This window comes from Penaeus chinensis, chromosome 37, assembly GCF_019202785.1.
Source record: "Penaeus chinensis breed Huanghai No. 1 chromosome 37, ASM1920278v2, whole genome shotgun sequence".
Classification (NCBI taxonomy): Eukaryota; Metazoa; Arthropoda; class Malacostraca; order Decapoda; family Penaeidae; genus Penaeus; species Penaeus chinensis.
In genome coordinates, this window is record NC_061855.1 from 23690560 (window position 1) to 23710559 (window position 20000).

At 38.1% G+C, this 20000-nt stretch overlaps 5 protein-coding genes across 6 annotated transcripts in view; all 5 read left to right on the forward strand.

Moving 5' to 3' along the window:
* Positions 1-523: 523 nt before the first annotated feature.
* Positions 524-4305, forward strand: LOC125045248 (cuticle protein 8-like). Of its 2 annotated transcripts, none has more exons than XM_047642438.1 (3): positions 524-655; positions 775-915; positions 4230-4305. In XM_047642438.1, exons 1-3 carry the CDS (start codon positions 533-535, stop codon positions 4287-4289), a joined length of 324 nt encoding a protein of 107 aa, XP_047498394.1. In that variant the 5' UTR covers positions 524-532; the 3' UTR covers positions 4290-4305. The 2 variants fall into 2 exon arrangements, with proteins under 2 accessions (XP_047498394.1, XP_047498393.1); XM_047642437.1 differs by lacking the exon at positions 4230-4305 and adding an exon at positions 1136-1258.
* A 2055-nt stretch (positions 4306-6360) lies between these two features.
* On the forward strand, positions 6361-7083 carry LOC125045264 (cuticle protein 8-like). Its single transcript, XM_047642468.1, has 3 exons — positions 6361-6495; positions 6614-6754; positions 6885-7083. The coding sequence occupies exons 1-3, from the start codon at positions 6373-6375 to the stop codon at positions 6942-6944; spliced, it is 324 nt and encodes a 107-aa protein (XP_047498424.1). The 5' UTR covers positions 6361-6372; the 3' UTR covers positions 6945-7083.
* Positions 7084-10307: 3224 nt separating this feature from the next.
* LOC125045221 (cuticle protein 8-like) lies at positions 10308-10990 on the forward strand. The gene is made up of 3 exons (XM_047642373.1): positions 10308-10444; positions 10562-10702; positions 10838-10990. Exons 1-3 carry the CDS (start codon positions 10322-10324, stop codon positions 10895-10897), a joined length of 324 nt encoding a protein of 107 aa, XP_047498329.1. The 5' UTR covers positions 10308-10321; the 3' UTR covers positions 10898-10990.
* A 6098-nt stretch (positions 10991-17088) lies between these two features.
* On the forward strand, positions 17089-17726 carry LOC125045222 (cuticle protein 8-like). The gene is made up of 3 exons (XM_047642375.1): positions 17089-17225; positions 17343-17483; positions 17622-17726. The coding sequence occupies exons 1-3, from the start codon at positions 17103-17105 to the stop codon at positions 17679-17681; spliced, it is 324 nt and encodes a 107-aa protein (XP_047498331.1). The 5' UTR covers positions 17089-17102; the 3' UTR covers positions 17682-17726.
* Positions 17727-19895: 2169 nt separating this feature from the next.
* The window catches only part of LOC125045396 (cuticle protein 8-like), a 791-nt gene continuing 686 nt past the window's right edge, over positions 19896-20000 (forward strand). Inside the window, exon 1 of the mRNA XM_047642607.1 lies at positions 19896-20000. This exon is cut by the window's right edge and continues 35 nt beyond it. Coding sequence (XP_047498563.1) covers positions 19913-20000 — 88 coding nt within the window. The 5' untranslated portion in view covers positions 19896-19912.

Below are 20000 nucleotides of genomic sequence, written 5' to 3' on the forward strand. Positions count from 1 at the left end.
TTTTTTTTGACTCTTGAGCATCACATTATCCATGTTATTCAGAGAGTATTGCCAGCTTGGATTCAGTTTTCTTCAATGATTATTGCAATAAGAGCAACAAATATTGACTTACATCTTACATCAAATAGATATCCAGAGAAAAAAACAGTGCAGTTATACCGTAACGGCCAATTTATGATGTTTTGACATGTTCCTCCGTGTGATCCCACAAGGACACGGAGCCTTAGGCCGCGGTGGTTATCCCCGCCCCCATGTCCATGCGCGTATATAAGCGTTCCTCTCTCTGTGAAGACATCAGTGTGATCGCATTCCTCTTGTTAACAACATGGCAGCCAAGGTGCGTCACTGGAACATGTTGCGATTTTTTGTTTTTCTTTTTACGAGAATCCATTTATGAATTTGACTTTTTATTTAACAGATATTCATATGTACATAAAGGAAGTGAATTACTTTATATTTGAAGAATACGAAGTTTCTCTTTCGGGGAATGAATTGAAAACTATGCTATTTCCAGATTGTTCTCCTAGCGGCGATGGTGGGTCTGATTGTGGCGGCGCCTCAGTACAACTACGAGCCCCCTCAAGCGCTTTCTTCCCTCTACGAGACGCCCCTGGATGCCGAACCTCAGAACCTCGTCCCTGCAGTTGTCAGCCCGGTATGGCTTGTGGCATACTATGTGAACTATACAAGGGTTCTTTAAAAAGGAAAACTAGAATAACAAATTAAAAGAGCTGACATAGTAACTTATCGGTGCAACTCGTGTTCCGTCCTCAGCCGATGCAAGGAATGCCGTACGACTTCACGTGGGGCGTCGAGGACGGCGACAGCGGCAACGCCTTCAGCCACGTGGAGAACAGCGACGGCCAGACGACCCAGGGCGAGTACCGCGTCCTTCTTCCCGACGGCCGCACTCAGGTCAGTTTCTCTTTGCCTTGCATCAGGAGCTCATTCATCTTTTACTGCAGTTCTTGTTTCTTCATACCTCAATATAATACTTAACGTAATAACCAGGCACTTCGTAGTTAGAAGAGAACAATTTTAGCAGACTTTGTATTTCATTGTAAAGCCCAGTCTCTATTTTCTCTGTCTACTAGACACAAATGAATTGAAACATACGTAACTGTATCTCCCGCAGGTGGTCAAATTCTACGACAACGGCGACGGCTTCAACGCTGAGGTCACCTTCGAGAAGTAAAGCGCCTCGACTGAACGCTCACTTCCGCCCTTCCTTCTGTCATAAATCATCTATGTATTTTTCTCATGTTGCGTTTTCATTCATCTAATGTCATGTGAGGTTTCTCTTTTCGAATAAAATAGTTTCATTTGCCAAAATTAGTTTTATGTTTCCTGCGATGGATGTTGTTAATTAGAAAAAAATACACAAATATAATTCAACATGGTGATTACAATTTAACGGTAATATCGATATTTGCGATATTCTAAAAAAACAACAACTTAATAATGCACGTGATAGATGGATATTATATATATATTTATATCTATATATCTATTTATCTTTATATATGCACGTGTTCATATATAAGACATGTTCACAAGTGCACACAAACACAAATACAGGTATATATTTACACACTCCTACACGTAGATACATACAGTACATGTGTATGTAAATAGACACACATATGATACACATCTCTTTCTTTCTCTTTCTACCAATCGACCTCGCTACTTATATATCTGTTTGGTGGCCACTCTTTCCATAAATGAAATAAGGTTATGCATATATAAGGCAAATAGACAAACAAACTAGTGGTCATTGCAAACACAAACCATATTTGGATGTCCATTATTCGAGTCCGTGTAAGCTCGAATGTTTAAATCACAGATAAAGAAAAAGTTTTGGATGAATGTGTCATATCTTTTATCTGGTTTTGATCATTATTTCAAGCAAGGCATGCTTGTGCATGTGCGCAGAAATGTAGACAACGGAATGTTCTCTCCCACTTTTCTGCAGTATAATAATTTTAATTCGTCTGAGGATGAGAACAAATGAAAAATAAATCCACAATGTCTCTGAAACCTTCTATCCCCTCGCCTGCCTACCTCTGCTGCCTGTCAGTAACGAAAACAACTCTTACAGTAACCATTGCACTGAATACAGTTTAGTCAGAATTTGAAAATGTTTTACACTGTTTTGTGTCCGAGTTGTACGTTACAAAGCATTTTCTATGAGTGCGAATCTGATACTTATTTCTGTATAAAGAACAGAAACGCAAACAGGCAAAAACATGATGAACCCTAAGCACATTTCTATTCCCTGAACTATTGCGACAGCCATTATTGCATTACGTTGCAAATATTATCTCATCAATTGATTTACTTGTTCCTGGTAAGTATAATAGTCATGACACAGTTTTACCATCAACGGGACCTCGCCATCTTTGTTTACAGCTTACGCCACGGGTCAAGGAAAATGCATTAACTGTAATGTGTGATGAAGTGTAATTCTTACAGAATATACTGCCGAAAAATCTTTGCTGTTTACTCAACTTTCTAATTTCTTCCAACGCCTAATCAATACTTTCTATGCACACTAACCGCTAAACTTGACATTCATTTTCTTCATAATTTATAGAAAGAATTTATTATATGTATGCACGCAAACATACATGCGTACACAAACATATAGAGATAGAGAAAAAAATAGATAAAGATATGCATACTTATGTGTGTGCATTGTATATGCCGGGGAGTGGGGTAGCTCAAAATCATTATGGGTAGGGATTAAGCGCAACTCCAATGAAAAGGGTTCCAGAAGTCATTAATAACTCTCCAAGACATCACCTTTCAATCAACGAGTCAAGAACACCAACCCAGAAAAAACGAGGTTCTGGGAAATGTCAAGGTACCAGATTGACAGCAAAGAATAGGTTGAAGTGCAGAGAGATATCCGTTTCATTAATAGACAGAATAAGAAACCAGTATATTAAATAACTTTAAAGAAGGACAGGAAACTCCCGGATATGTTCTTAAGAAACAGGACAATCGGAAATTAATCCTGGAACAGGTCAAAATGTATACTAAAAATCCGTAGATGAGGTGAAATAATTTCCAAGACAGCTCCGAGAAGGCGCGTCATATAAAGACCTGAAAAATAGTTTCCTCACATATTGGTTTTCAACAATAATAATTGCAATAAGATGCCTCCCCCCCCCCTTAAGAAAAAAAAAAAAGTAATTTCATACACCGAGAAAGAATTCGTCAAGAAAATCGGAAAGGTCATTGCAAATTTACCGTAACCACCAATTTATGATATACGACGTGTTCTTCCATATGACCCCACAAGGACACAGAGCCTAAGGCCGCGGTGGTTAACACCCCCTTCCCCGTATCCATGCGCGTATATAAGCGTTCCTCTCTCCAAGAAGACATCAGTGTGATCTCATTTCTCTTGTTAACAACATGGCAGCCAAGGTGCGTTACTAGGACAATTTCGTTTCAGAGAGAAAATTACCTGTTACTTTTCATGAAGGAAATGTGATCCATTTATGAATTCGATTTTTCATTTTTAAATATTAAAAAAAATAAAGTTATATACATAAATTGAAAGTGAATTACTTTACAGTATTAAAACATACACTTCTCTGAATGGGAATGAATTGGAATATAATATTATTTCCAGATTGTTGTCCTAGCGGCGATGGTGGGTCTGATTGTGGCGGCGCCTCAGTACAACTATGAGCCCCCTCAAGCGCCCTCTTCTCTCTACGAGACGCCCCTGGATGCCGAACCTCAGAACCTCGTCCCTGCAGTTGTCAGCCCGGTATGACCCATGACATGCAATGTGGAATATGTAAAGTTTCTTTAAAGAATAGAAAATATAATAAATTAAACGACTGGTACAGTAACTTATTGGTGCAACTCGTGTTCCGTTCTCAGCCGATGCAAGGAATGCCGTACGACTTCACGTGGGGCGTCGAGGACGGTGACAGCGGCAACGCCTTCAGCCACGTGGAGAACAGCGATGGCCAGACGACCCAGGGCGAGTACCGCGTCCTTCTTCCCGACGGACGGACTCAGGTCAGTTTCTTTTCGCCTTGAAGTGACATGACTCAGTATAAGACTTTTGTACAAATAATAGAAAAAAATAGTAGACGTATTTTTCGTCAATTTTTCTACATTTTCTCCTACGTTTAGATATAAATGTATGGAAACAATTAGTGCAAATGAACAGGCAAATTTATTAAAAGTCACTGTATCTCCTGCAGGTGGTCAAATTCTACGACAACGGCGACGGCTTCAACGCTGAGGTCACCTACGAGAAGTAAAGCGCCTCGACTGAACGCTCACTTCCTCCCTTCCTTCTGTCATAAATCATCTATGTATTTTTCTCATGTTGCGTTCTCATTCATCTAATGTCATATGAAGTTTATCTACTTAAATAAAATACACCTTCATTTACCAAGATTAGTTTTCTGTTTCCTGTGGTATCATAATTCAGAAAAAATACATACATTAACTCAATAGCTGCTAAAATTATTATTATTGGTAGTAATGATAATATCGACAAGGCCGATATTCTAAACAACAATAGGAGAATAATGTAAATGTCATAGATCGATATTGCATATAAATGCATATATACTAATATAATGCGTATACAAATACACAATCACATATATATATACGTACACCCACACTTAGATACATACAAATGTAAGTACAGACATGGACAAGCATTTTTAATTTTTTTTATTCTAAACATCTTTTCCCTTCTTTTTCTGGGCATCGACCTCTCTTCTTACCTGTTTATCTAAATGGTGACCACTCTATACATACATGGAATAAGGTGATACATATATCAAACAAACAGACAAACACATTAGTGGTCATTGCAAACAGAAACTAAGAAAGATCATTTAACATTTTTGGATGAATATGGTTTCATATATTAGATCTGGTTTTGATTACAATCATATGCATGGCACACACAAACGCAAATAATTATTTTGTTGATTGTGCATGTTGTGCATTTGTGCAGAAAAGTAGACAATGCAGTGAACTCTTCCTGTTTTGCACAGTATGATGATTTTAATTATTTTACGAATGAGATCTACCAGAAAACTCTAGGATTACCTGGGAGGATTACAGTGTCTCTGAAGCCTTCTGTCCTCTCGCTACCTTCCTCTGTTACTTATCAGTAAAGAAAACAATTCTTATAGTGACCACCACTCATCTGACTCTGGCCACGGCACTGATTAGACTTTGAAAGTGTTTAACACTCTGGTTTGTGTATGGGTTGTCCGTTACAAAGCATTTTCTATGGGTCCAATTCCGATACTGTACTTATTTCTTCATAAAGAACAGAAACGCAATCAGGCAAAAAAAAAAAAAAAAAAAAAAAAAAAAAACACACACACACATACATACGTATATATATATATATATATATATATATATATATATATATATGTATATATGTATATATATATAGAGAGGGAGAGAGGGAGAGAGCGAGAGAGAGAGAGGGGGGGGGGGGGAGGAGAGAGAGAGCGAGAAAGAGAGAGAGAGAGAGAGAAAATTATACATACTTATATGTGTGTGTGTATGCTGTATATGCAAGGGAGTCCGTCAGTCTAACCGCAATGAAAAGGGTCCCATAAGTCGTTAAGTTCTCCCCAAGACATCAAACCTTCAATCAAAGACTAACCCCGAAAAACGAGGCTCTGTCAAGGTACCACACTGACAGCAGAAAATAGGTTCAAGTGCAATAAGATATCCGTCTTACTTATAAACATGTTAAGAAACCATTATATTTAATGAGAAAATTTTCAAGGAAGGACAGGAAACTCCTAGAAACACCAGCAAAGTATAATGTGACCTGAAGAAATAGTTTCCTCACATATTAGTTTGTTCATCACTAATAATTGTAATATCAGAAAAAAAAAAGCAATGTCGTACACCGAGAGAGAATTCTTCAAGAAAAGTGGAAAGAGCATAGCAATTTTACTGTTAATATGATGTTTAATTTAGGATGTTTTGACATGTTCTTCCGTCTGATCCCTCAAGGACACGGAGCCTTAGGTACGGTGCTCCCCCCCCCCCCCCCACCTGTCCATGCGCGTATATAAGCGTTCCTCTCTCCGTGAAGACATCAGTGTGATCGCATCCCTCTTGTTAACAACATGGCAGCCAAGGTGCGTCACGTGGACATATTACGACAATTCACTTCTAGAAAATTGTCTGTTCCTTATCACGAACGAAATTGGATTCATTTATGAATTTGATTCTTTATTAAAAATACATTGGAAGTGAAGTGAATTACTGTATAGAATTAAAACATACGACTTTTTTCTCGGCGGTGAATAAATCGGAATCTAATGCCATTTCCAGATTGTTGTTCTAGCGGCGATGGTGGGCCTGATTGCGGCGGCGCCTCAGTACAACTACGAGCCCCCTCAAGCGCCCTCTTCCCTCTACGACACGCCCCTGGATGCCGAACCTCAGAACCTCGTCCCTGCAGTTGTTAGCCCGGTACGACCTGTAACATGCAATGGTTAATATATAAGGTTTCATTTAAGAATAGACAAAAAATGATCATTTAGATGATTGGCACAGTAACTTATTAGTGCAACTCGTGTTCTGTTCTCAGCCGATGCAAGGAATGCCTTACGACTTCACGTGGGGCGTCGAGGACGGCGACAGCGGCAACGCCTTCAGCCACGTGGAGAACAGCGACGGCCAGACGACCCAGGGCGAGTACCGCGTCCTTCTTCCCGACGGACGGACACAGGTCAGTTTCTCTTCGCCTTGAAGTGACATGACTCAGTATATTTTTGTACATATAATAGAAACTAATTGTATGGAAACAATTAGTGTAAATGAACAGGCAAATTTATTAAAATTCACTGTATCTCCCGCAGGTGGTCAAATTCTACGACAACGGCGACGGCTTCAACGCTGAGGTCACCTACGAGAAGTAAAGCGCCTCGACTGAACGCTCACTTCCGCCCTTCCTTCTGTCATAAATCATCTATGTATTATTCTCATGTTACGATCTCATTCATCTGATGTCATGTGAGGTTTCCCTACTTGAAAAAAATACAGTTTCATTTATCAAAACTAGTTTTCTGTTTCCTATATGTATTGCTTTTCAGAAAAAAATATAAAATAGATACTTTACTCAAAAGCTTATTACTATGTGTAGTAACGATAATATCGACATTGCTGATATTCTAAAGCTATTAGCAAAATAATGTATATGTCATATCGATGTTACATATACATGCATATACGTTTGCAAATGCGCAGACACAGACACACATGTATGTACAGTGTACACCCACCCACACCCACACGCACATACATAAATACGTACGTACATAGAGGTAAGCATTTATTTACTGATATTGTTACACATTTCTTACTCTTTCAACCCATCGTCCTCTCTACTTATCGGTTTATCAAAATGCTGACTACTCTATGCATAATGGAAGAAATTGATACATATATCAGACAAATGGACAAACCAATCAGTGTTCATTGCGAACATAAACCAAAGGAAAATCATTTAACATTTTTGGATATATATTTTTGAGACTGTGCACAGGAGTGTTTTAATAACAATTAATGTAAAAAAGACAAAAAAAAAAAAATAAAAAAATAAAATGACGAATATGATTAATGTATTTGATCTAATTTTGATCATAATCGAATGCAAGGCACACACCAACGCACTCGACCATTGTGTTGTCTGTGCAAGTATGCAGAAATATGGATAATGGTGTGATCTCTCCCACTTTTCCACAGGGTAATTCTTACAATTCTTTTGCGGATGAGGAGAATGAAAAAGAAATCCACAAGAAATCTCAAGAATTACCTGTGAGGCTTACAATGTCTCTGAAGCCTTCTGGTGGTGGACCTCATTGCGGCTGCGCCTCAGTACAACTACGAGCCCCCTCAAGCGCCCTCTTCCCTCTACGAGACGCCCCTGGTCGCCGAACCTCAGAACCTCGTCCCTGCAGTTGTAAGCCCGGTATGACCTGGGACATGCAATGGGAAATATGTAAGGCTTTTTTAAATAATAGAAAACATGGTAAATTAAACGACTGACACTGTAACTTACTGGTGCAACTTGTGTTCCGTTCTCAGCCGATGTAAGGAATGCCGTACTACTTCACGTGGGGCGTCGAGTCACGTGGAGAACAGCAATGGGCAGACGACCCAGGGCGAGTACCGCGTCCTTCTTCCCTACGTACGAACTCAGGTCAGTTTCTCTTTGCCTTGAATAAGGAGGTCGGTCCTTTTTTACTGTTGTTCTTCGTAGTTAGAGGAGAAGAATCCTAGTAGACTGTTGGTATTTTCATTGTAAAGCACAGTCTCTATTCCCGTTGTTTACTAGACCCAAATTAACTGAAAGACGTCGGCAATTAAATGATATTCTCTGTATCTCCCGCAGGTGGTCAAATTCTACGACAACGGCGACGGCTTCAACGCTGAAGTCACCTACAAGAAGTAAAGCGCCTCGATCGAACGCTCACTTCCGCCCTTCTGTCATTAATCATATATGTATTTTTATGTTACGTTCTCATTCATCTGTTTTGTCATGTTAGATTTGTCTGCTTGAATAAAATACAGTTTCTTATTCAAGCATTCTTTTGTTTCACAGACAAATAGGAAAGTTATTGTTGCTTGTGTATGTTTGCACAAATACAAAATGAAGTGATTTCCTCTACGTTTTTTCACTGTCGATACCTCCATTTTTTTTGGAAATGATAATAAAAACATGGACAGAAGACGTCTCTATGAATACTTAGGAAACTCACAGCGACCCTCGTGTCTACTTCCGATTCTCTCGCTATCTTCTGCTGAGTATCAGTATTGTGAATATTTGATTTAAGTACAACTCAATGACCGTTGCCATGTCGTTGAATTTAATGTGTCATAATTTGACAAAAGAGTAATTCATGCGTGAAAAGTCATGGAACACTTGTCATTCTTGCTGTTAAATGGATTACAAACACACGTACTTACTCACGTAAATAAAAAAAAAAATAGAGAAATTAAAAGATATATACATATATAAGCACACACACACACACGTATGTATATGTATATACATATACTATATATGTACACACATACACTTATATCTCTCTCTCTATATATAGCATATATACGTATACATATCATATATATGCATATACACACACACACATACATATACATATATATATATATATATATATATATATATATATATATATATATATATATTTATTTATGTGTGTGTGCGTATAAACACACACACAAATATATATATGCCTACACACACACACACACACACATATATATTTATTCATATACATATATACATACATACATAAACACACACACACACACACATATATATATATATATTTACATACACATACACCTTTATATACATACATACGCACACAAACATATATGTATATATATATGTGTGTGTGTGTTTATAATGTCTGAATATATATATATATTCATATTTATATACATATATATATGTATATATAGGTCACATATCGGAGGAGCCATTTATAAACCTAATGACAAAGATCTAAAATATGTTGAATATCAAAGCATCGATTTAGGATTCAAGAAAACCAACCCCCCAAAATGCTAGGGTATGACATGGAAGTTAACCCTCACTGATATGTGTGGTGGAAGGAATCTTGTCACTTTGCATCTAGTTTCCATCAATGATTACAATAAAAATATGTAATCCAATTTCCTACACCAAGTATTTAGGGGAAGAGCTGGAAAGAACATTGCAACCTTACCGTAACGTCCAATTAATGATGTTGTGTCATGTTCCTCTGACTGGTCCCACAAGGACACGGAGCCTTAGGCCGCGATGGTTACCCCCGCCCCCGTGTCCATGAGCGTATATAAGCGTTCCTCTCTCCGTGAAGACCTCAGTGTGATCGTATTCCTCTTGTTAACAACATGGCAGCCAAGGTGCGTCACTGGGACATGTTACAACAGTTAGCTTTAAGAGAAGGTTTCTCTTACATTTAACGAAGCAGCTATGGTAGCAGTCCTTATTTTGGACAGTAATATAGATTATCGACTTTTCATCTAAAATAAAATGACGTGAAGTTATTTCAAGATAATATGTTCGTGAAAAGTAATTTCATAGCCTGGGAGGAAATTTCTCTTAATTATCAAAAATACATAGCAGTCTGATTTTGTCTTTTCATTAAACAAAAACAGATGTGTACATTGGAAGCGACATAGTTTATATTGCAAGAATACGATGGTTCTTTGTCGGGTAATGAACTGAAACTGATGCTATTTCCAGATTGTTCTCCTAGCGGCGATGGTGGGTCTGATTGTGGCTGCGCCTCAGTACAACTACGAGCCCCCTCAAGCGCCCTCTTCCCTCTACGAGACGCCCCTGGATGCCGAACCTCAGAACCTCGTCCCTGCAGTTGTCAGCCCGGTACGACCCGTAACATGCTATGTGGAATATGTAAGGTTCCTTTAGAGAATATAAAATATAATAAATTTAAACGACTGGCACAGTAACTTATCGGTGCAACTCGTGTTCCATTCTCAGCCGATGCAAGGAATGCCGTACGACTTCACGTGGGGCGTCGAGGACGGTGACAGCGGCAACGCCTTCAGCCACGTGGAGAACAGCGACGGCCAGACGACCCAGGGCGAGTACCGCGTCCTCCTCCCCGACGGCCGCACTCAGGTTAGTCTCTTGGGATAGTTCACTATATCACATTATATCACGAATATACTTTCTCCGCCTGCTAGATACAAATGTATGGAAACAATTGGTGATACTGGATAAGCGATTACATAAAATTCACTGCATCTCCCGCAGGTGGTCAAATTCTACGACAACGGCGACGGCTTCAACGCTGAGGTCACCTACGAGAAGTAAAGCGCCTCCACTGAACGCTCACTTCCGCTCTTCCTTCTGTCATAAATCATCTATGCATTTTACTCATGTTGCGTTCTCATTCATCTAATGTCATTTGAGGATTGTCTACTTAAATAGAATACACTTTCATTTACCAAAATTAGTTTTCTGTTTCCTATGATATCATAATTCAGAAAAAATCCATACATTAACTCAATAGCTGCTAAAATCATTATTATTAGTAGTAATGATATTATCGACAAGGCCGATATTCTAAAAAAACAATATTAGAACAATGTATGTCATAGATAGATATTGCATATAAATGCATATATACTAATATAATGCATATACAAATACACAATCACATATATATGTACGTACACCCACACTTAGATACATACAAGTGTACGTACACAGACATGGACAAGCATTTTTTAAAATTTAAACATCTCTTCCCTTCTTTTTCTGGGCATCGACCTCTCTTCTTACCTGTTTATCTATATGGTGACCACTCAATGCATATATGGAATAAGGTGATACATATATCAAACAGACAAACAAATTAGTGGTCATTGCAAACATAAACCAAGAAAGATCATTCAATTTTTTTTTGATGTCTGCTGTTTGAGTTTGTGCTAAAATATGGTTTCATATATTTGATCTGGTTTTGATTACAAACTTATGCAAGGCACACACAATTATTTGGTTGCTTGTGCGTATGTGCAGAAATGTAGACAATGCTGTGAACTCTCCCAGTTTTGCACAGTATGAATATTTTAATTCTACGAATGAGAAGAATGAAAAGAAATCTACCAGAAATATCAAGGATTACCTGATTACCTTCCTGTTACTTATCAGTAATGAAAACAATTCTTACAGTGACCACCACTCATTTGACTCTGGCCACGGCACTGAATGCAGTTTGATTAGACTTTGAAAGTATTTAACACTATGGTTTGTGTACGAGTTGTCCGTTACAAAACATTTTCTATGGGTGCGATTCCGATACTGAACTTATTTCTATATAAAGAACAGAAACACAATCAGGCAAAAAAAAACAAAAAAAAAAAAAAAAAAAAAAAAAAAACGCGTTTCTCTGTCAAGAGTTGAACCCTAAGCACATTTCTGTTCTTGATTTTTTTTTTTTTTTTTTTTTTTTGCGACAACCGTTTCTGCATTGCATTCCTTTCTTATCCACTGTCTTGTTCCTGGTAACTATAACAGTTACGTGTTACCGTCAGCGGGACCTCGCCATCTTTGTTTACATCTGACGTCACGGGTGCAGGAAAATGCATTAACTGGAACGTGATGAAGTGTAATTGTTACAGAATATACTGCCAGAAAATCTTTCCTGTACTCAACGTTCTCCTTTCTTCCAACGCCTAATCAATAATCTATATGCACACTAACCGCTGACATTAGCATTACTTTTCTTCATTGTTAGTAGAGAGAACTCGTGTTATTTGTTAAAAGTTAATATAAAATTACTTTACCCTTTGATTAATATCTTATAAATGCATTCATGCATATATTACATGTATGCACACACACGCATACATACGTATATATATATATATATATATATATATATATATATGTGTGTGTGTGTGTGTGTATGTATGTATATATAAAGAGAGAGAGAGAGAGATAGAGAGAGAGAGAAAGAGAGAGAGAGAAAGATATACATACTTAGATGTGTGTGCGTGTGTGTGTTGTATATGCCAAAAATAGTTTCCTCACATATTAGTTTGTTCATCACTAATAATTGCAATATCAGGAAAAAAACATTTCGTACACCGAGAGAGAATTCTTCAAGAAAAGCTGAAAGAACATAGCAGTTTTAGTGTTAGACCCATTTATGATGTTTTGACATGTTCTTCCGTCTGATCCCTCAAGGACACGGAGCCTTGGGTGCGGTGCTCCCCCCCCCCAACCTATCCATGCGCGTATATAAGCGTTCTTCGCTCCGAGAAGACATCAGTGTGATCGCATTCCTCTTGTTAACAACATGGCAGCCAAGGTGCGTCACGTGGACATATTACGACAATTCACTCCTAGAAAATTGTCTGTTCCTTATCACGAACGAAATTGGATTCATTTATGAATTTGATTCTTTATTAAAAATACATTGGAAGTGAAGTGAATTACTGTATAGAATTAAAACATACGACTTTTTTCTCGGCGGTGAATCAATCCAATATTTCCAGATTATTATCCTAGCGGCGATGGTGGGCCTGATTGCGGCGGCGCCTCAGTACAACTACGAGCCCCCTCAAGCGCCTTCTTCCCTCTACGAGACGCCCCTGGATGCCGAACCTCAGAACCTCGTCCCTGCAGTTGTTAGCCCGGTACGACCTGTAACATGCAATGGTTAATATATAAGGTTTAATTTAAGAATAGACAAAAAATGATCATTTAGATGATTGGCACAGTAACTTATCGGTGCAACTCGTGTTCTGTTCTCAGCCGATGCAAGGAATGCCTTACGACTTCACGTGGGGCGTCGAGGACGGCGACAGCGGCAACGCCTTCAGCCACGTGGAGAACAGCGACGGCCAGACGACCCAGGGCGAGTACCGCGTCCTTCTTCCCGACGGACGGACACAGGTCAGTTTCTCTTCGCCTTGAAGTGACATGACTCAGTATATTTTTGTACATATAATAGAAAAAAAAAAGAAAAAAAGTAGTAGACGCAAAGATCTTTCTCAATTTTCTCCTACGTTTAGATATAAATGTATGGAAACAATTAGTGTAAATGAACAGGCAAATTTATTAAAATTCACTGTATCTCCCGCAGGTGGTCAAATTCTACGACAACGGCGACGGCTTCAACGCTGAGGTCACCTACAAGAAGTAAAGCGCCTCGACTGAACGCTCACTTCCGCCCTACCTGCTGTCATAAATCATCTATGCATTTTTCTCATGTTACGATCTCATTCATCTGATGTCATGTGTACTTGAAAAAAATACAGTTTCATTTATCAAAACTAGTTTTCTGTTTCCTATATATATTGCTTTTCAGAAAAAAAAAAAAAAAATAGATACTTTACTTAAAAGCTTATTACTATGTGTAGTAACGATAATATCGACATTGCTGATATTCTAAAGCTATTGGCAAAATAATGTATATGTCATATCGATGTTACATATACATGCATATACGTATGCAAATGCGCAGACAAAGACACACATGTATTTACACCCACCCACACGCACATACATAAATACGTACCTACATAGATATGAGTAAGCATTTATTTACTGATATTGTTACACATTTCTTCCTCTTTCAACCCATCGTCCTCTCTACTTATCGGTTTATCAAAATGCTGACTACTCTATGTATAATGGAATAAAGTCATACATATATCAAACAAATGGACAAACAAATCAGTGTTCATTGCGAACATAAACCAAAGGAAAATCATTTAACATTTTTGGATATATATTTTTGAGACTGTGCACAGGAGTGTTTTAATAACAAATAATGTAAAAAAGACAAAAAAACAAAACAAAACAAAAAAACTGACGAATATGATTAATGTATTTGATCTAATTTTGATCATAATCGAATGCAAGGCACACACCAACGCACTCGACTATTGTGTTGTCTGTGCAAGTATGCAGAAATATGGATAATGGTGTGATCTCTCCCACTTTTCCACAGGGTAATTTTTACAATTATTTTGCGGATGAGGAGAATGAAAAAGAAATCCACAAGAAATCTCAAGAATTACCTGTGAGGCTTACAATGTCTCTGAAGCCTTCTGGTGGTGGACCTCATTGCGGCTGCGCCTCAGTACAACTACGAGCCCCCTCAAGCGCCCTCTTCCCTCTACGAGACGCCCCTGGTCGCCGAACCTCAGAACCTCGTCCCTGCAGTTGTAAGCCCGGTATGACCTGGGACATGCAATGGGAAATATGTAAGGCTTTTTTAAATAATAGAAAACATGGTAAATTAAACGACTGACACTGTAACTTACTGGTGCAACTTGTGTTCCGTTCTCAGCCGATGTAAGGAATGCCGTAATACTTCACGTGGGGCGTCGAGTCACGTGGAGAACAGCAATGGGCAGACGACCCAGGGCGAGTACCGCGTCCTTCTTCCCTACGTACGAACTCAGGTCAGTTTCTCTTTGCCTTGAATAAGGAGGTCGGTCCTTTTTTACTGTTGTTCTTCGTAGTTAGAGGAGAAGAATCCTAGTAGACTGTTGGTATTTTCATTGTAAAGCACAGTCTCTATTCCCGTTGTTTACTAGACCCAAATTAACTGAAAGACGTCGGCAATTAAATGATATTCTCTGTATCTCCCGCAGGTGGTCAAATTCTACGACAACGGCGACGGCTTCAACGCTGAAGTCACCTACAAGAAGTAAAGCGCCTCGATCGAACGCTCACTTCCGCCCTTCTGTCATTAATCATATATGTATTTTTATGTTACGTTCTCATTCATCTGTTTTGTCATGTTAGATTTGTGTGCTTGAATAAAATACAGTTTCTTATTCAAGCATTCTTTTGTTTCACAGACAAATAGGAAAGTTATTGTTGCTTGTGTATGTTTGCACAAATACAAAATGAAGTGATTTCCTCTACGTTTTTTCACTGTCGATACCTCCATTTTTTTTTGGAAATGATAATAAAAAACATTGACAGAAGACGTCTCTATGAATACTTAGGAAACTCACAGCGACCCTCGTGTCTACTTCCGATTCTCTCGCTATCTTCTGCTGAGTATCAGTATTGTGAATATTTGATTTAAGTACAACTCAATGACCGTTGCCATGTCGTTGAATTTAATGTGTCATAATTTGACAAAAGAGTAATTCATGCGTGAAAAGTCATGGAACACTTGTCATTCTTGCTGTTAAATGGATTACAAACACACGTACTTACTCACGTAAATAAAAAAAAAATAGAGAAATTAAAAGATATATACATATATAAGCACACACACACACACGTATGTATATGTATATACATATACTATATATGTACACACATACACTTATATCTCTCTCTATATATATAGCATATATACGTATACATATCATATATATGCATATACACACACACATACATATACATATATATATATATATTTATTTATTTATGTGTGTGTGCGTATAAACACACACACAAATATATATATGCCTACACACACACACACACACACACATATATATATTTATTCATATACATATATACATACATACATAAACACACACACACACACATATATATATATATTTACATACACATACACCTTTATATACATACATACGCACACAAACATATATGTATATATATATATGTGTGTGTGTGTTTATAATGTCTGAATATATATATATATATATATATATATATATATATTCATATTTATATACATATATATATGTATATATAGGTCACATATCGGAGGAGCCATTTATAAACCTAATGACAAAGATCTAAAATATGTTGAATATCAAAGCATCGATTTAGGATTCAAGAAAACCAACCCCCCAAAATGCTAGGGTATGACATGGAAGTTAACCCTCACTGATATGTGTGGTGGAAGGAATCTTGTCACTTTGCATCTAGTTTCCATCAATGATTACAATAAAAGAATATGTAATCCAATTTCCTACACCAAGTATTTAGGGGAAAACAAATCATAAGAGCTGGAAAGAACATTGCAACCTTACCGTAACGTCCAATTAATGATGTTGTGTCATGTTCCTCTGACTGGTCCCACAAGGACACGGAGCCTTAGGCCGCGATGGTTACCCCCGCCCCCGTGTCCATGAGCGTATATAAGCGTTCCTCTCTCCGTGAAGACCTCAGTGTGATCGTATTCCTCTTGTTAACAACATGGCAGCCAAGGTGCGTCACTGGGACATGTTACAACAGTTAGCTTTAAGAGGTTTCTCTTACATTTAACGAAGCAGCTATGGTAGCAGTACTTACTTTGGACAGTAATAAAGATTATCGACTTTTCATCTAAAATAAAATGACGTGGAGTTATTTCAAGACAATGCGTTTCTCGTGAAAAGTAAATTCAAAGCCTGGGAGGAAATTTCTCTTAATTTTCAGGAATACATAGCAGTCTGATTTTGTCTTTTCATTAAACAAAAACAGATGTGTACATTGGAAGCGACTTAGTTTATATTTCAAGAATACGACGTTTCTTTGTCGGGTAATGAATTGAAACTGATGCTATTTCCAGATTGTTCTCCTAGCGGCGATGGTGGGTCTGATTGTGGCTGCGCCTCAGTACAACTACGAGCCCCCTCAAGCGCCCTCTTCCCTCTACGAGACGCCCCTGGATGCCGAACCTCAGAACCTCGTCCCTGCAGTTGTCAGCCCGGTACGACCCGTAACATGCTATGTGGAATATGTAAGGTTCCTTTAGAGAATATAAAATATAATAAATTTAAACGACTGGCACAGTAACTTATCGGTGCAACTCGTGTTCCATTCTCAGCCGATGCAAGGAATGCCGTACGACTTCACGTGGGGCGTCGAGGACGGTGACAGCGGCAACGCCTTCAGCCACGTGGAGAACAGCGACGGCCAGACGACCCAGGGCGAGTACCGCGTCCTCCTCCCCGACGGCCGCACTCAGGTTAGTCTCTTGGGATAGTTCACTATATCACATTATAATATCACGAATATAATATCTCCGCCTGCTAGATACAAATGTATGGAAACAATTGGTGATACTGAATAAGCGATTACATAAAATTCACTGCATCTCCCGCAGGTGGTCAAATTCTACGACAACGGCGACGGCTTCAACGCTGAGGTCACCTACGAGAAGTAAAGCGCCTCGACTGAACGCTCACTTCCGCCCTTCCTTCTGTCATAAATCATCTATGTATTTTTCTCATGTTGCGTCCTCATTCATCTTATGTCATTTGAGGAGTGTCTACTTAAATAAAATACTTTCATTTACCCAGATTAGTTTTCAGTTTCCTATGGTATCATAATTCAGAAAAAATACATAAATCAACTCAATAGCTGCTAAAATTATTATTATTGGTAGTAATGATATTATCGACAAGGCCGATATTCTAAAAAAAACAATATTAGAACAATGTATGTCATAGATAGATATTGCATATAAATGCATATATACTAATATAATGCGTATACAAATACACAATCACATATATATGTACGTACACCCACACTTAGATACATACAAGTGTACGTACACAGACATGGACAAGCATTTTTTTAAATTTAAACATCTCTTCCCTTCTTTTTCTGGGCATCGACCTCTCTTCTTACCTGTTTATCTATATGGTGACCACTCAATGCATATATGGAATAAGGTGATACATATATCAAACAGACAAACAAATTAGTGGTCATTGCAAACATAAACCAAGAAAGATCATTCAATTTTTTTTTGATGTCTGCTGTTTGAGTTTGTGCTAAAATATGGTTTCATATATTTGATCTGGTTTTGATTACAAACTTATGCAAGGCACACACAATTATTTGGTTGCTTGTGCGTATGTGCAGAAATGTAGACAATGCTGTGAACTCTCCCAGTTTTGCACAGTATGAATATTTTAATTCTACGAATGAGAAGAATGAAAAGAAATCTACCAGAAATATCTAGGATTACCTGATTACCTTCCTGTTACTTATCCGTAATGAAAACAATTCTTACAGTGACCACCACTCATTTGACTCTGGCCACGGCACTGAATGCAGTTTGATTAGACTTTGAAAGTATTTAACACTCTGGTTTGTGTACGAGTTGTCCGTTACAAAGCATTTTCTATGGGTGCGATTCCGATACTGAACTTATTTCTATATAAAGAACAGACACACAATCAGGCAAAAAAAAAAAAAAAAAAAAAAAAAAAAACGCGTTTCTCTGTCAAGAGTTGAACCCTAAGCACATTTCTGTGCTTGATTTTTTTCTTTTTTCTTTTGCGACAACCGTTTCTGCATTGCATTCCTTTCTTATCCACTGTCTTGTTCCTGGTAACTATAACAGTTACGTGTTAGCGTCAGCGGGACCTCGCCATCTTTGTTTACATCTGACGTCACGGGTGCAGGAAAATGCATTAACTGGAACGTGATGAAGTGTAATTGTTACAGAATATACTGCCAGAAAATCTTTCCTGTACTCAACGTTCTCCTTTCTTCCAACGCCTAATCAATAATCTATATGCACACTAACCGCTGACATTAGCATTACTTTTCTTCATTGTTAGTAGAGAGAACTCGTGTTATTTGTTAAAAGTTAATATAAAATTACTTTACCCTTTGATTAATATCTTATAAATGCATTCATGCATATATTACATGTATGCACACACACGCATACATACGTATATATATATCTATATATATATATATATATATATATATATATATATGTGTGTGTGTGTGTGTATGTATGTATATATAAAGAGAGAGAGGGAGAGAGATAGAGAGAGAGAGAAAGAGAGAGAGAGAAAGATATACATACTTAGATGTGTGTGCGTGTGTGTGTTGTATATGCCAAAAATAGTTTCCTCACATATTAGTTTGTTCATCACTAATAATTGCAATATCAGGAAAAAAACATTTCGTACACCGAGAGAGAATTCTTCAAGAAAAGCTGAAAGAACATAGCAGTTTTACTGTTAGACCCATTTATGATGTTTTGACATGTTCTTCCGTCTGATCCCTCAAAGACACGGAGCCTTGGGTGCGGTGCTCCCCCCCCCCCCAACCTATCCATGCGCGTATATAATCGTTCTTCGCTCCGAGAAGACATCAGTGTGATCGCATTCCTCTTGTTAACAACATGGCAGCCAAGGTGCGTCACTTGGACATATTACGACAATTTATTCCAGAAAATTGTCTGTTCCTTTTCACGAATGAAATATGATCCATTTATGAATTTGATTCTTTATTAAAAATTATATATATATATCATATACGTACATTGGAAGTGAATTACTGTATAGAATCAAAACATATGACTTTTCTCTCGGCGGTGAATAAATCGGAATCTAATGCCATTTCCAGATTGTTGTTCTAGCGGCGATGGTGGGTCTGATTGTGGCGGCGCCTCAGTACAACTACGAGCCCCCTCAAGCTCCATCTTCCCTCTACGAGACACCCCTAGATGCCG

What these genes read in the sequence shown, in the direction of transcription:
- LOC125045222 (XM_047642375.1), top strand. Translation starts at nt 17,103, where the DNA reads ATGGTGGGTCTGATTGTGGCTGCGCCTCAGTACAACTACGAGCCCCCT. An exon ending in TCCCTGCAGTTGTCAGCCCG is followed by an intron (nt 17,226 to 17,342) that starts GTACGACCCGTA and finishes TTCCATTCTCAG; the next exon opens with CCGATGCAAGGAATGCCGTA. An exon ending in TCCCCGACGGCCGCACTCAG is followed by an intron (nt 17,484 to 17,621) that starts GTTAGTCTCTTG and finishes CATCTCCCGCAG; the next exon opens with GTGGTCAAATTCTACGACAA.
- LOC125045248 (XM_047642438.1), top strand. Translation starts at nt 533, where the DNA reads ATGGTGGGTCTGATTGTGGCGGCGCCTCAGTACAACTACGAGCCCCCT. An exon ending in TCCCTGCAGTTGTCAGCCCG is followed by an intron (nt 656 to 774) that starts GTATGGCTTGTG and finishes TTCCGTCCTCAG; the next exon opens with CCGATGCAAGGAATGCCGTA. An exon ending in TTCCCGACGGCCGCACTCAG is followed by an intron (nt 916 to 4,229) that starts GTCAGTTTCTCT and finishes TATCTCCTGCAG; the next exon opens with GTGGTCAAATTCTACGACAA.
- LOC125045221 (XM_047642373.1), top strand. Translation starts at nt 10,322, where the DNA reads ATGGTGGGTCTGATTGTGGCTGCGCCTCAGTACAACTACGAGCCCCCT. An exon ending in TCCCTGCAGTTGTCAGCCCG is followed by an intron (nt 10,445 to 10,561) that starts GTACGACCCGTA and finishes TTCCATTCTCAG; the next exon opens with CCGATGCAAGGAATGCCGTA. An exon ending in TCCCCGACGGCCGCACTCAG is followed by an intron (nt 10,703 to 10,837) that starts GTTAGTCTCTTG and finishes CATCTCCCGCAG; the next exon opens with GTGGTCAAATTCTACGACAA.
- LOC125045264 (XM_047642468.1), top strand. Translation starts at nt 6,373, where the DNA reads ATGGTGGGCCTGATTGCGGCGGCGCCTCAGTACAACTACGAGCCCCCT. An exon ending in TCCCTGCAGTTGTTAGCCCG is followed by an intron (nt 6,496 to 6,613) that starts GTACGACCTGTA and finishes TTCTGTTCTCAG; the next exon opens with CCGATGCAAGGAATGCCTTA. An exon ending in TTCCCGACGGACGGACACAG is followed by an intron (nt 6,755 to 6,884) that starts GTCAGTTTCTCT and finishes TATCTCCCGCAG; the next exon opens with GTGGTCAAATTCTACGACAA.